At 37.3% G+C, this 17002-nt stretch overlaps 1 protein-coding gene across 12 annotated transcripts in view; it reads left to right on the top strand.

Annotated features, from left to right (window-relative positions):
• Positions 1-17002, top strand: part of ncam1a (neural cell adhesion molecule 1a) — a 274017-nt gene that overhangs the window by 220526 nt on the left and 36489 nt on the right. For 4 of the 12 annotated variants that reach the window (XM_042431411.1, XM_042431414.1, XM_042431419.1 and 1 more), the window contains 6 exons: positions 4713-4897; positions 5631-5727; positions 8694-8861; positions 12221-12346; positions 14966-14980; positions 16660-16707. In XM_042431411.1, coding sequence (XP_042287345.1) covers positions 4713-4897; positions 5631-5727; positions 8694-8861; positions 12221-12346; positions 14966-14980; positions 16660-16707 — 639 coding nt within the window. Of the gene's footprint in view, positions 1-4712; positions 4898-5630; positions 5728-8693; positions 8862-12220; positions 12347-14965; positions 14981-15498; positions 15502-16659; positions 16708-17002 lie in introns of all 12 variants that reach the window. The other 8 variants (XM_042431417.1, XM_042431418.1, XM_042431422.1 and 5 more) reach the window with 4 other exon arrangements.

Below are 17002 nucleotides of genomic sequence, written 5' to 3'. Positions count from 1 at the left end.
GGTTTTTTTATGAATATTTGTTTTATACAAATATTTTTAAAAATATTTGTTAGTTAGAGGTCTGTCTGCAAAGAGGTGAAGAGTAAAGTTTTAGCTCAGGAGTCAGTGCAGTCGTCTATGATCTGGGAGACTCCAGTTCGAGACGCGGTGTGGGGACCTCCTTCATAAGGTAGTTTATTTATGAACTCTTATTGTAACACTTTAATTTTCTAAAATTAAAAGCGTAATAAAAGCAAAAACAGGATTTTTAAGCCTCTTTCCACTTTTATTCGAATGCAAATATAAATACAAATAATTTTGCTGCCTCAACAAATACAGATACAAATACAAATACTGGGCTCTCTGCACATCCCTAGTCTGGGGAAAGACAAATAGGGAATTTAATACCAAAAAGACTGTGAATTTATAAGATATTCACTTGATTAGACTAACTCCAGACAACTGAAGCCTCATATTAGCTTCCAATAAACTTTTAAATACATTTTTGCACAAAATAAGGACTGTAGATTTTGTCCCCCTTCACTTACATTCAAAGTACATTATGAAGGGATCTCTTAATGGTCAGTATGAACAGGAGGAATGACTACAGCAAGAAAACCCTGTCTCAATGTTCATTGGGCACCTGGCTATTGTTTTAAGACAGACTTGAAAAATTGTGAACCTACCCTTTAAAGTGCTAACTTCCAGCTATAAGGGTCCTTTGAATTGTTCACATCTAGAGTCTACAGTGTAGGACTGGGGGCCCTTTTTTAGCTTTGGGTTTATGTATAAAAAGAGCTACAACTTCTACATGCATTCACTGGTTGTGGATATAAACATCCTGAAATTAAGGCTGAAGGCAGCACTTTAACTTTATTGTCCAATGTGCTGGAGAACACAGTCAAAACAAGACTGCCCCCAACACTTAACACATTCAGAAGAATCTAACATGCTGTGCCATCAAGCAGACCTACAAACTCAGAAATACCAAGTAAATGTGTCCTATGATGAGTTAGCTTGTGGTTTTCTATGGATTTTCCAATCACTACCTTGACTTACTCAAAGAATATGCTTGGAAAGACTAGATTTGCATAATGGAAGCCAAATCATACTATGATGTTACTTCGAAATCTATCAAATGTTACCTTGGTAAAAAAAAAAAAAAAAAAAAAAAAAGAGAGAGAGAGAAATAATGCTAATGAACGCTTAATTGGATTAATGTGTCCTGCTCTCAATGTGCCAGTAATTTGCTCAGCGATACAATCACAATGCAGTGTTGATAGAGTTGTTTGAGAGTTTGCAGTTAGCTAGAGTAATCAGTAAGTAATCAGGTAGTTGATTCACTGTTGCCAAGCAATTATCGATAAGAAAATGTGCTTTGTCTTGAGAGCAACTCTCACTCTGTGTCGTCTCTATCACCACTCGCCCACTCACACAATGAAGATGTTATCTTGAGCATGGAACTTCCTATCTGCAGTTCAGCATGATCCCATTAGTTGGATTGAATGTGTCTAGGCTTGCTGCTGAAGGACTGGTAGGAAAGTGTTAATATCTTCTGTTTGTGAGCTCTGTTATCACAGTTGTTGTAGTTTGTTTAGCATGGAAGTCTTATGAAAACACTGTTTGAGCTGTGGGGAGGCCACATCTTATGTACTCATCTCTGTCCTGCTGGCTGTATAGGTAGATATTTCAACTCATGTGCATATCTTGTATTTTTTTTATCCTTGCCAAGTTCAAGTTCAAGATATTCACAGTTTTAATTGCAATGATGAGACCTGTATTTTAAGTCTAAAGTTGCTTGGAACTGCTGTTTTGTGTCAGTATTGTGTCAGTGTTTCAGTATTTAGTTCACTAACATAAAATTCTGATTAAAGAAATTCTTACACAGGCACAAAATAATGAATAATCATCAAAAAATTACAGCAATGACTGAAATGGTGTTGGTTGAAGCTATAGCTCATTGGGCGCTCCTGTTTCACAATACAAAATTCATGAACAAGTTACCATCCAGACTATAAATACAAGTTATATGTATACGCATGTATACAGACATACAGTGTACATACAGACATTGATACACATACATGGAGCTGTATAGAATAAACACATATCACTCGGTAAAGCACTCTTTTATGAGGCCGTGCTCTAACATAGTACAGTAATAATACCTAACCTGTACATGCTATATATTATCCCTAGTAATTAATGCCACTGTAGCCCTTACTATGTCTTGTACGTATATTATATATTAGGTGACCTACATAAGCATCACTAGCAGATACTTTGCTGCTATTTGCAAACATACCAGCAATCTCATCTACACAGGCAAGGCAGCTTCAGAAATCAAATAGGCAGATTACAGGCACTGTAGTGAGTTAATTAGGCCCAAAAAGCAGCATTGATAGAATGAGAGAGAGTATAATCAGGGCTGCAGGAGATGGAGCATCTATTGACTCAGCCTTGTCCATCAAACAGAGCGGCAGCACATTGCAGAGATTTTCAGGGTCAGAAGTAAAGCATCGGCAGTGTCAGGGACCGCGGCATTTCACAGCGCTCAGGAAGCAAAGCGTACTTCGCTGTATTCAGAAGCACTGCTCAGTGATGTGTGTGAGATCCAATATAAAAAGGAAACAATGCAGGAAAGATTTCTATTATAGCCTCTTACTCCTTGATGATAATGTCAAAAATGAAGGCACAGGATGACAAGTTTTGACCATATGGTATTAATTCAATTCAATGAGCATGTCAAACTAGCTTGGTAAACGGGGGCTTAGACTGTTGCATGAATGGTAGCAGTGTTATTTGTGTCTCTGCAACTATCAAATATAGAGCAGAGGAAAAATAATCTAATATTCATCAAACACAAAATGGACCAGCTAGATTTCTTATAGCAGTTGGAAGTGACAGTGTGCAGCTCTGTTATTTCCATTGACTCAATGCTCTTGCTAACTCATTATTGTGTGTCTATTAGTCTTTCTGTGTAATAATGGCAGCCCTGTGAGACATTGAACTTTTTTGTAATTGCTGAGCTGGATTATCTCACAGTAAAACATTGCATTTGCAAGTAAAATCAGCAAAAAGCTGTTCCATAAACCAGCATAGGTCGTCTTTAAAACTCAATAATAAAGGACCTTGCCTTAAATGTATAACACTAAGACAAGAAAACAGCTATTAGGTGACATTAAGTGTTTGTTTACCATTCTGTAAAATTGCAAATTCTGTCAGTATTGCCATGAGTAACCCAGCTGCCTGCAGGAGTGTGTTTAAGTCTTTTTTTGATTAGAGAGGTTCTTAAATGAAGTATCTCACTGATAGCCATGATAAGAGCTGCTGGAAGTCTTTAAATGCTGTTGAAAGGAGCTTCAGGGAATGAAGGAAGTACTGCCAACCCTCAATTCTTTGCTCTCCAATAGAAGACTCAACATGGCCGTTCCTAGCTGACTAATTCCTATCTATCTTGTGGGTTTTTCATACAGAGAAGTGATTGGTTTGGCAGTAATAGGTATATCTGTGTAAAAAGGATATGAGTTAGTGATAAGAGTTAGTGCTTGGTTATAGAAAGATTACATTTAGAGCCCTGTTGATCCCAAACCCAAATGATCTGAAGCAAATATCCTATGTCATGTTGTTTAGTAATGCTTGGATGTACTTTACGCCTTTGGTGTTTACTTTCTTTTTAGATTCATATTTAAAAGAAGCATTTCCAATAGATATTATCTCTAAATGTTGTCTAGTTTAAGTTCAGTTAAATTCTCTTGGTCATGGTCCCCCAATTTTTTCCTCTAAATCTTTCCTTGATCTTATGACAATTTCCAATTTAAGTGGTTAAAAAATGAGAAAGGATGTAAATGATTTGACTATTCAGATTAATTGCACAAATCTACCTTGTAAAATTATGAACGTGCAGTATTTATTATTTATTATTATTTGTTTAAAAGGCATAAAGCCTTGCATTTTGGTTTTCCTGTAATTAGTTGATTACAGTTTCTGTCCTTATACGATACGATAAACTTTATTGTCCCGCTCAGGGAAATTTGTCTTGGACTCTGTAGCTGCACCATGAATGCCTTGACGGCCACAATGACACAAACAATACAACCTCAGCCATACCAACACCAACAATTACATAACATGACAATATTGCACAAATCCCATAACATAATACATACATACACCTCATAAAAAAATCAAGCTAAAAGATCACCATAGTGAAAGCACTGTAAAAATTATTTAAAAATTATTGCACAAACTTCAGCCTCAAGCAGCATTTTGAGTTTGTAGTGAGGGACTCTGTATCGTCTGCTCGAGGGTAGGAGGTCATACTCTGAATGAAGGATGTGTGAGGGATCATTTGCTATCCTCTGGGCTTGCCTAAAAACAGTTTGTTGGTAAGTGGACTGCAGGGTCTGGTAGTCGCTTTTTCCAATTACCTTCATGGCCGTGTGTACCAGATGAGCAAACTTAGTTTTTAGTTGTGCCGTGAGGTTTTCATACCAGGATGACATCCCATATCTCACTAAAAGCACATTAAATTGTCTTAAAAGTAGGACAGCCAGACAGTCACATTTTTAGACTGAACATGGTCATTTGATAGCACCAGATTTTAAATGCATGATTTTTTCCTGGCCAAATGAACCAGATTGAAGGAATAAATGCTTCAGATTGTCAGTAAAGTGTTCCAAACAGGCCTGGTGTGATGTTTACCACCTTCACTCCCCTGTGTGTTGCCGCAGATGCTCCAAAGATTCTCGGTTCAGTGGCAGTGTACACGTGGGAGGGAAACCCAGCCAACATCAGCTGTGAAGTGGAAGCTCACCCTGGAGCCGCTGTGGTTTGGTTCAGAGACGGTCTTCAGCTGCCCACTGCCAACACCACCAACATCAAGATCTACAACACGCCAACCAACAGCTACCTGGAGGTGTGCTGCACTGCCATCTTTATACTGGCATACAAAAGCACAGGAGTTGATATAACACAAAGAGACTGTGTGTTTGTATGACACTTGGAATTGCAGTTTTGGCAGGGCATGTCAGCTTTCTGATAATATTAAATATTGTGCCTGCATCAACAGCAGTTACCTAACAGATAAAGATAAGCCATTAGAAGAAATTATAAATAGCTTTTATTCCACTTAAGTGTTAAATGATTTTACCTGCTTATTTTTAAACAGAGCTTAGCTTTACAAAGGCTTTTTGTCATTTTGAATCTAAAAGACAATTTCCTGGTAATTTGAAATGGATTTTCTGTTTGTTATTGATAGAGTGAAACAGGAAAACAACAGCAGGAAAGATTAGCAAGTCTCCTGAGTCATGACATGAATAGCTAACAGGTAGTTCCAGAGCAACTCTAAACCGAGGATTATGTAGTACACATTGTTGAGTACAGACTGCTAGGCGCTATACTAATGAACCAGTGTGTAATGATTAGTTCCTAAATACCTGTACATCTTCATACCGACCACCATCCAAATGAATCACATGTGATCAACCATTAATGAACTGCGCGATGGCACAAAACTAATATCTAATAATTACATCCTAATGATGTACAAATTCAGTTCCTACTGATATTTTTTTTCATATTCACCTGCAATGCCTCGCAACATGATCTGATGTTTGTCTGTGTTTATGTCTTTTTTTTCTGTCTCTCAGGTTACCCCCAACTCTCAGAATGACTTTGGGAGCTACAACTGCACAGCGTCCAATATGATGGGTACAGAGTCCAAGGAGTTCCTTCTTATCCCAGCAGGTTTGTTTTAAAACGAAAACGAGTGTTTTTTTTCAAATTCATCAAAAATGAAAAAAAAAGGTAAATGATTTAAAATCAAAAATGGGGGTAAATGGGAAGTATTTCAAGCTTGATAACTTCACAATTTCAAAGGATGTGACATTGAGTGTGATACACCACCCTCCCATTTCTATCTTTACCAAAGCCATACTACAGTACCCAAAATGAATCCAACCACCACAACCAAATGGTCATTTCAAGGTCTTTGGTTTCTAAGGCTCAGCTGTTAACCCCTTATGTTCCCACACAGGAGGTTAACACCTCAGCAATATAACCATGTGCAAAGGCTCAATAGAAGTTATAAATAAAATGTTAAATTCAATGAGACAATTAGCAGATTTGTAGATAAGAGATATTCCTGTATTCCCTGCACAAAAATGGGAACTGATATTATGTTTGCATATGACATGTAGCAGAGTACAGCATATAAATAGAAAAGAAATTTTGACTACGCACTGAACTGTGAGGCACTCCACAGCACAGACTAGATAAGTAATGACAACAATTCAAATCACAATGGAACTGTCCTTTAAATCCTATTTTCTTTGCACCACATTTTGTGTGTAGTAGCTTCAGTTGGTATGCCTAAAGTGACTCCTTCCAACCAGAGTTTGACTAAATAGGTAAAATTTGTCATTACACCTTATTTTCCACATTGATATGTCAAGGGTAATTAGGCAGTCTCTGCATCACATACTAATGGTACTCAATCCAGAAAAGGTCGGGTAGGTTCATCATTACAGGAGACACATGATGCCTAGAAAAAAACTATTAACCTAAAGAAAAAATATAGGATAATTTTCAGCAGTGTTTGTTTGCATGATGTCAGTGAGCGACTCTTAGAGGTTTGCAAATATACATAAATGGATTGATGATTAGTTAGTCCCTTCACCTTTTAGCACGGAGATAAACATCCAGTGTTGTTTTGTAATTACCATCACTGAGCAGTGGTTTCAGGACTTCAGAACAAATAACTTTGCTTTTTCTTGACCCATAAGAACCCGGACCCATTTCTCCTTAAAGGAAAATTATGGGGCATATAAAACAGACCAAATGGACCACAAGGAACGCATTTCTGAATTTTTTTTTTGAAATTCTACCTTCAATGTCAAAGATCTGTAATGTAACATATATGTCATAAATTGTTTTATATCAATTTGTTCAAGAAATGTGGTCAGGACAGGTTAAATGTAATACAGGACATCTTATTAAAGCATCAGAATTGTTAAATGGGTTGAAACCTACCTTTAGTAACAAAAAACAAGCTTTTTAAAATTAGCTGGTTCTGTCACATTTGCTGACCAGGCACACAGCCATTTTGGAAGTGATGTCATGGGTACACAGATTCACACATTGTCACATGACTGCACCAGGATGTTCAGTAGATGTCACTTAGGGGACTTCATGAGTTCAAATCAAGGATGAAGCTGTATAAGGAATTTTCCAGAACATTGAAAGGGTTGGTGACACATGTGTCACCATGGGTTCTTATGGGTTAAAAAGCTACCAGTAGTGCAGCTAAAATTTAAAAGTTGGTGGTGTTGCTAGGCGAGAGATCATGGGGTCAGTTAAATCAAAAGGGTTCATCCTCTGGGGAGCATGAATGTGATCAGAAAATTCATTGGTATTCTATACATTACATTGATTGTCTTGTGTACATCTGGAAATTTTAACTTGATAAAATACCAGAGTAGAGGCCAGGGGGGTCATTCAGTTGATTAGCAGTCATCCTCTGGGGACCATGAACATACTGTATCTCAAGCTGGAGTTAAAGCTGTCTCTGCAAACTCATTCAGACATGTCCAACAGATCTTCAGTAATTGGCTGACCAGAGGCATTGGTACAACAGAGGCATGCAAGCAGTGCAGTTGTGAAAGGGGCTGATTTGGAGTGGGCCATTATCAGTAGGTGGTGCAGGGGCTGGTATCAATCAGAGCCAATCACATCAGATCTTCTAATGCCATTAAATGCAATTATCTCGCTGACAAAGCAAATAAACAGTTTAGTAACACAGAAGAGAGTCCAGCTTGGCTTCTTCTGAAGGGAAACTGATATTCTATTTTTGATGTCACAAGACACAAATATGCACTAAGTCTGCACCCCAACATTGAAGAGATACTGAAATCCTTGTCATTGTATTTGGTTTTGAAGACTCTCACACAATAACCAGATGTTTTTCTTATCTTTTAATGACTAGCTTATTATAAAAGATTAAATAAGCAATTCAGGAAGTCTCATTGAGATCTCTGAAGGTTGGTTTTACAAGAGAGACCTGAGAATAGATATCATAACAAAATAACAACATTACAACAAGACATCACAAAGCATTCACTTACAGACACACTAATTAACACTGTCACAGACTCAGTGATTAAAATATTCACAAGTATAATTGAAGAAGTCAGTGAGTAGAACTTAAACACCTATGTAAAGCAATGAGTGTCTTTTTCACAGAACTCACAGTGGTGAGTGAGATAATTATCATGATGACACTGTGGTATCTGGCGTCCTCTGGCTTAAATGGCAACATTATGAGCAATATACCCTTATATAAAACATTTTCATAGTAAAAGTTTTAGAAAGAGAGATGATATAGATGCAAACACACTAGAAAAAAACATTATTGTAAGAAAATGTCACTGCTGCCAGTCAACCAGTAGTCTGTTTAACCCATTAACAACACTATACATATGAACTCCATGCAAAAAAATCCTGTTTATGTGACTAAAGTACTTGTTATTGTTATTGGAAATTGCCATTTTTTAATTGTCAAGTTGTTAAATGTAGTTTGTGGATCTTACAGTACATTATATTCAATATAATCAGTGCAATCTATTGGCTAGTCCTTGCAGTAATGCTAGCTTTTGAAATTTGTTATTGAAAAGAGAAATAAAACACATTTTCTTTTTGTCTGGGCTCTGTTGCAGAGGTTCCATCATCGCCAGAAATTATACAAGTGGACCCTTTCTCCAGCACAGCAGTGGTAGAGTTTGAGGAGCCGGAGTCCTTCGGTGGTGTGCCCATTATCAAGTACAGAGTAGAATGGCGTGTGCCCAGCCAGGACTGGACTGGCAAGGAGTACAATGTCGAAGACTGTGAGTCAAACATCTCTCCTTACCAAAGTTTACATTTCTTTCATCAGCTGTTGTGTGCATCCTCTTGGCTATGTTAAACTCTGTGCATAGAAAATATTACACACATCATTTCACAAGAATTGTTTTTATGAGCTTATATTTCGACATTATATTTTCTCAACAGCTGATCAGATACGCCTGCTTTGATATGTTGACAGAAGGTATACATTTTAGTGCCTAATGCGATTCAGTGTTGAATTAGTCTTATCCCTGAGTCACCACCACTTACCCACATTTCCCCTGACAGCTTAAAAAAAATGTACATTTAATTTAGCCAAGTGGATACAAGAATGTCATTTAATTCTGTCTTCAGGGTCAGTGTTTTCTGCAATCTGTTAGGATTTATCACATGCATCAGATTTTACCTCTTAATCATAAGATTTAAACTTTTGGAATATCAAGGTAATCCACTGATTGTTGTCTGTAACTGTGACTTTTCAGCATGAAAAATATATTTGTAGAATATAGTGAAAAAAAAACACGGACATTTTTCCTTAATGGAAACTCGTCACAGCAGTGTTGAGCACTCGTTCTTTCCACACACACAATGGCAAAATGCAAGCACAGTATATATACGTCATCTCCTACAGCCTGATAATGTGAGTATTAAAGTGATAAGCACCCATAAATGTCCAAGCCTTTTATACAGACACTCTCCTCTTTCCATTCATATACAGGTATTGACATTCTGTGGACATACAGACAAATATATATATATTATTATTGTTATTTTATCTATTTTTTTCACATCTACTTTAAGGAAAATGGGCAAAAACTGCAGAAAACACCCCAGTTATCAACAACTGTTAATCCGAACTTGACAGCACAGCTGATGTTAGGAGAAGAGGTGGAACACAGTGTAGTCTAAATGACAGTCAGCTCAGACTACTGACAGGCCCCTGATAATATCCCTGTCCCACTGAGGTTTGTGGCTCTTACATATCCGGCTGGTTCTTGTCCTGTATGCCACATGGGACACATCACTCGGTGGCTGACAGGCTCTGCTGTCAGCTCAAGGCCCAAGAGCCGCCTGTCATGTGATCATATACACAAAACACATGCACACACACACCCACAGTAAATGTTACCAAAAATATTTTATGAAGCCACATCAGCTAATCCACATCTGATAAACCAGAGCCTTTCCAACACCCTCGTATACTGAATGGACATTGTCTGTTGCCCTTTACAGTGCTTGCAGTGTATTTATGTTCATTTGTATAATACTACTCCTAATGCTAAAGGGATACCTAATTAAACTACAACATGCCAGGTAGGAAGGAAGTATATTGTTACTGATGGCTGAAATGCGCCAATAAAAAGGCTATTGAGTTTCAAGTGTCTATGACAATATTATGAACCAGGGCTGCCATCACATGTTTGAAAGAAGTACTGCCAGAAGTACATACTACACCCATCAGTAAGAAAAATATAGAATATTGTCAGCCTTATCCTTTAATGGTTGCATAGGCGTCATTGTTATGTAGACAAACACAAGGCAAAATAAGTCTGCTTTATCAGGGTTCAATTTGATGAATAGACAGCCTGGACACAATTTTGAAATTTTGCATTTGTCAATAATACATAAAGTAAATACTGTCTTTTCAAATACAACAAGATTATTATGTAGTTCCTGGGTTCCCTCATTTGTATAACCCTTAAAGGAAATAAATACAAACAAACAAAGTGCTGCTTTACACAAAGTCACATCAATTGTTGGAGAACATCTTAGGTTACTTTTTTATACAATGTCTGATATTTGTTCAGTTGTCTTCACCATTACTCTGGACAAGGTCCACAGACCTCTCAGTCAGCAGTTTTCATGAGGACTATTTCTTCGGTAAGAGGTAGTTCCACTTAAAACTGTTCAAGGGGAGGTCTGGGGATGATCCTGAGTAATGAGGAGACCGTTTCGGGACATTTTTTGACACATTGTACTGCTTTGACAATTTTTAAAATGTAAGTTTTCAGTTCTATGAGCTCCACAATCCATATTCTATTCACCTCCATTTTATTTGGGTGGAAACAAGACAAGTCAGACAGATCGCTCAAAACCTGGGCAAACAACTTGTTGAGGTTACACTTGGGGTTTATTTGTGGATTTATTTAATGCGAAACAGGTTGCATATTGCAGCTTTAGGTCAGTAACCATAACAGCAATCATTTATGCTAATTATTGCCTTAATACCTTCAAAGATTGATTTCTCTGACATCAGTACACATTCCTTGATGCTGCAGTAAGCATGCAATAAGGCAACACAATGATTACCAAAGTCAGTCAAATTTGTAACAATTGTCATGATTTGTGGAGATAATCTTTTAGTTAAGCTGAGGAAACCAGTTTGTGATAATCACTGGCAAATTACTCCAAGCAGTAACATTAGTTTTACTGATACAATTTCCAATATGACATCTCTAGCACCACATACTGCACACAGGAAATAATATTTCACCCATTCACAGTGTCTGATAATCCCGACAATTCAGAGCCTCCAGTAGTGATACCACAGCTGCTGCTGCCGTGCATGAGGTGTGAGGTCCCATTCCCTGCTGCTTGCAGGATTAATTTGATTGATTTTTTTATCCACTGAAAGTGAAGAAGTAGATTGGTACACACAGCCTAAAACAAACACAACAAAACAACAGGAAGACGTAATGTAGTATATGCTGTACAAACAATTGTAGTGAATGCAAGAAGAGTAGGAAGAGCAAGCAAATAGTGAGCCAAAGAAACAAAAAACAAAAACAGACAATGTCAAAAAATTTCAATAGTTTGTTATAGCAAGCAAACCAAGTGCTCTGACTATTAGTGTAAAAAAAGGCTTTGTTTAAATACATTAATTTCATTTACTTTATCTGGATTGCCATTAGCTTCCACAAAATGGTTCATAGTTTTCCTGGATTACACATAAAATGATAATAAACATCAATTTAATATCACACAGAATCAATGCAACAACAAAAGGCAAAACAAGCCAAACACAAATACCAGAAAACAAGTGATTTATGATTTTGTAAATGAGAAATAAAGTAATATATATATATATATATATATATATATATATATATATATATATATATATATATATATATATATATGTGTGTGTGTGTGTGTATATATATATATATATATATATATATATATATATATATATATATATATATATATATATATATATATATATATATATATATATATACATATAGACCAATAAAGACCAATAAAAATCTACTGTATTGTTCCTCTAGTCTTGGTTTACTATTTCTTGGATCACTGTATACAGTTCATGCATGGAATAACACCAGCTTGCCTCCAACAGACATGACGAAGATCACCATCACTGGCCTGAAACCAGAGACCACCTACGAGGTCAAGATGTCTGCCACCAATGGCAAAGGCGAAGGCGAGAGCAGCTCGCCTACCGTTTTCACGACCGAGCCAGTCCGTAAGTACTGCCCTTGCTGCCCATGTCCCTGCTCTCAGTAAGCGCTCCTCTGACCCTTGTGCTCTGAACCTAATACTTTTGCTCAATCCACCTCCTGTTCATGTCAAGCTGAAACCAGATGCTTTCACCCCCACAGTCCTCTTTTTCTCACGCCAAGCCCCAGTGCAGTCCTTTTCCAGCCAAGCTAGAAGGAATGATTATTCCTGATGCTGCTGACATTTAATAATCCAACTCGGTTAATAGTGTTAACTAAACAAAGCATACCCTGTGTATCCTTTACCAATGAATAGTATTATTTGCCTCTTTACACTTGAATGTTTGTGGTGTATAAGGCAGACCTTGCCTCTTTCCATTACCAAGGAAATGGCAGCAGATGATGAAATGTTGGGTATTTTGGAGGTGAAGAAAATGTTTATATTTAACTGTGTTTGGGGGAAAGGAAGCAAGGAGAAGAGTCATCTTACCGGCACAGAGCAAGGTAGATACAAGGAGAGGATGTTCTATATTAAATAATGATCTCTTGGATTTGGCTCATATCTATCCCATAAGTGCTTAATATAGTACAAAATAATGGTATAGACTGACTTGACACATTGTAATAGACACTTGAAATGTGAGAAAAGGGTCTCACTCCTCACAACAGCTGATTAGTTTGACCATGGGCATCTAACTTTAAAATCAGAGATTTAATGGAGGAAACCAAAAGGAAGACTGTGTATTTCTTGTGCCATGTTTTAGGACAGATTATTGGTATTGGTTCTTAAACAGTTTATGAAAGACAACTCAGTATTATAAGGCAGTCGCACAAGAAAGTCACAGCCAGCATAAGAAAGTTCACATAATATGGTTAGGTGCTAGTCTCAAACACAGGCAATGAAGGGAAACTTGGAGTTTAAAAGATAATTCAGCTTTATTACAACATGGGTCTTATTAATGAAGCGACGCCTGCGAGCTAATTCAGGCAGACCAACTCGAGATGCCGTCCCACTCTCATGCTATACTCCCCTCGCTGTAACATATATCCAACACTTATATTCATGGCGGTGTATTTAAGCCGTCAGTGTTCTGCTCACACTTTGCTGCAAACCTGCTGCCACACTACTCACATCCTTTTTTTTTTCCACCTGTATCTATTCAGCGGGGAATTTCACTGAGAGCAATGCTCTTTTTCAGGAACACTCTGAATACACAGTTATGCATTCACACTTGAAAACTGTCCAGTACAACCACAGTCTGATCTACTGGCCACTGGGCAGCTCTACATGAGCAGTCGGGGTTAGGGGCCTTGCTCTGGAGCACCTTGGTAGTGGTAATGAGGGGCGAGTGATTTATCCTGCCAGTCCAGGGAATTGAACTGGCGACCTTCTGTTCACAAGCTCGCTTCTCTCATCTTTAGCTCTTACTGCTTGCTTGAGTTTCCTAACTGAATTGTAGTTTTGGCTATGATAACATCGTACTCACCAAATAAATTAAGAAACACAGTCAGACAGTCAGACGATCAGACAGGCTGTAAACAAGCCAACAGTTTATCTAGATGAATAAGTCACTTTATGTGGAGGTAAGTAACGTGTATCTTGTACATCCTGTGCTGGAAAGCTGTGTGTGCACAACAGCAGTGAGGATTTTACCGTTTTCTGCTTTTATTTTCCGATAGTCTCACCATTTTTTCACCCACCAGAATTTTTTTTTTTAGCAATGTCACCACGTTCGTAATTAAGATGGTGAGATATATGTTATTATGTGTTATTTTGTTATTATTACCAATTTAAATGATGGCCAAAACTATGATAATAAGACCCAAGTCATAATAAAACAGTATTATCGTTTAATACATCTATCCACTGCAGCATTAGTTTAGCCAGGCTACAATCAAAAGTCAGCAGACCTATTTCTCAGTCAGCATTTCAAATCAGAGTCATAAATATTTGTTTTAGTTTGTACCAGCCTCTATGTCACACATCCATCTGTGCTTAATCACCCCAGGGCTTCTGTAGAAAATCCTCCTCATTTTGCCTGATTAGCTAAAGTCAAGAGTCTTTGTTCTACTTCAAGATGTTTCAGCAAAAAAGAAAAAAACAGTGTCTGATGTAAACTGTATATTCAGTTTATATGAGTCTACATAGAGCTTTGTAGAAACTTTAGGTTGTGCTTAAACTGTATTTCCTGTATCAGTTACGGGATTTAAAAGAAAAAAGACACTAAGGAATCCATTTAGATTGTACACATTGTCATTTGATGGCTTACATTACATTAGAGTAGCAGTGTTGTCATACAGAAACCCCTTTTGTCCTTTTAACAAAACACTGAATCCATAGCACAACCAAAGTCACATCTGAGCTTGAAGTCTTTTAAAAGACAAATTTCTAATTTAATGGGTAACAGTATTAGTATTGTCAAAGTCAAAGTTATCTGCAGAACAAAGAGAAGTGAGACTTGCTACAGACAGTAGATTCAATAAGACAAAGTAGCAGGGTGACAGCAGGTTAATGATGCGGCAGAACAGAATTGCCCTCTATCATTGTTCATATTTCTCATTTCATTGTCTTTGTTTCTTCTCTTTGTGTTATTGTTTTCTCATCATCGTTTTCCATCTGTTCTGTATTCCATTGGACTTCTCAGAGTATTCTTTCACAAGTAAGTTTCTTTTCGCCCTGTTCTGTCGGCATTATTTTCTTCTGTAGTGGATCTCTTCCATTTGCCTTTATTTGCTTTACTTTGAGCATTATCTCTGTATTAAAACACTGCTTTAATGACTGAAGAAACATTATGTGAAACTAACAGCGTTCATGATCTAATGATGTCTTGTCCTCCATGAAAAGTTCCACAGAAATCATTGCACTATGCCTTAAAATCATGATTTGTCTTTTCTTAATTGGATACCAGTACTCATTCATTACCTGTTGGACTATTTTTCCAGACAGCATTCCATTTCATTACTCTAATATGGTTTCAGGTTTGTTAAGCAGTGTTATAGATTGATATGACAGACTCATAGCTTGTAGCAAGTGAGTGATTTTGTACTATAGTCCTTAATGCTACCTTTGCTTCTTTAGTATTGCTTGTTTGTAGCATCTTTCTTTTAGTGTCTCTTTAGTTTAAAATATATTGCACTTGTGCACTGCAGCAATTCAGCTCTGCAGTGATCTTTAAAGAAGGTAAACAACAAAGTAGAACAGAGGTGTATTATCATAAAATAATCAATGTGAAAAGACGAAGATACTTACTGGTAATAATGTTAAAAGTTGGGAATCTTTGTGCATAAATGGTCCCATATGGAAACATAAAAATGAGATGTTTAGGCCTTAAATACCCAGAAATAATTAGGATTCCCTTTTGTGCTCATGATGTGTTTTTATTTCAGTATTGTTATTTCGCCATTCGACTTAAAGCCACATGTATCTCAGAGGTCACAAGAATACATAAGAAAGACTGTAAATGGCTTCCTAGTTTCTGTTGGGGTGTAGAAAAGGTGTAGAGCTGTAGCTTTCTATTAACACATCACAACTGTGACCATTGTGCAGCAGTCCACATGGTCTATAAGCAAATCTTCAACGAGTATGTTTACATTCACACTAGTATCCCAGTTAGGAGTTTTATTCTGGCTTGGACCATATTCGTCATCTGACCAAGAGAAACCTGGTTATTCAGGTCCCCATGTACAGGTTTTTGATTGTGTTAACATAGGATTTAATTACTTAAAGTGTCAGAGTAGAAATCTAATATGTGTTGCAGTGGAATTGGGTATATATAACTGAGTTTTTAGGGGATGATATTAGATTTGGTTTTACTGCATGTAAATATACTGTACATGGAGATAACAGGTGTAGAGTTCAGTTATGTTGAGGAGTAATCAATCACCTGAGCCCAGCTGAGGTGATGATATCAACAAGAACGCTGTTGTCTCAATTGTACTGTGTTGTGTTCTTGCAAGTTTGGACTCCCAAGTTCAACTTTCCAAGTTCCAACTCCAAAGAACTTTGGTACCAGGTACCTGCATTTAGAAAGGTCATATGTCTTATGTGTATTGTGGCCAATACAGTGTTAATGACTGCAGTATATTTGAAAATATAAAATGTGTCCATTCTTTGACATATTAGTTCACATGGACGTTCCCATTGCACAGGATGTAATACAAAAAGCTATGAGCTGCCCATGAAAAAACAACAGGAGTCATTGTGCCACATAAATGTTCCAGAGGAATTCATTATAACCAAGATAGTATAAAAACAAAGCAAAAAAAACAAAACAAGCATTACATTCGTCTTGTTAAGGAGAATTCTAGCACCTCTCACCATGTTCTCACCATCTTTCAGTTTCATCAGAGACACCACCCCCTATCGCTGCCACCAGTATGGCCCTTAGTGAGTATGCCAGTCCAGCAGTGTGCAGTGTGTCTCTCTCCACTTCTATGTCTCTTACCTGCTTGGCCTCACAGTTAGTGTAGATGTTCATTCATTACTGTCGTGGCTCATAAAAGGGCTCATCTACTTCTGCAGGTAGAGTGTAGCAAAACAACAAAATGAGTCGGCAACTTACTGGCTTTGCTAACTGGCTTGAGTTCTAATAGATTTTACTAACATTTGTCAAGGACATGAAGGTTTCCCTTCTAACGGCCTGACTATATGATATTATGTGTGACATAATTGACACAACGTA

This window comes from Thunnus maccoyii, chromosome 13, assembly GCF_910596095.1.
Source record: "Thunnus maccoyii chromosome 13, fThuMac1.1, whole genome shotgun sequence".
NCBI classification, from domain to species: Eukaryota; Metazoa; Chordata; class Actinopteri; order Scombriformes; family Scombridae; genus Thunnus; species Thunnus maccoyii.
The sequence above is the reverse complement of the archived record's forward strand: the minus strand, read 5'-3'. Positions and strand labels throughout refer to the sequence as shown.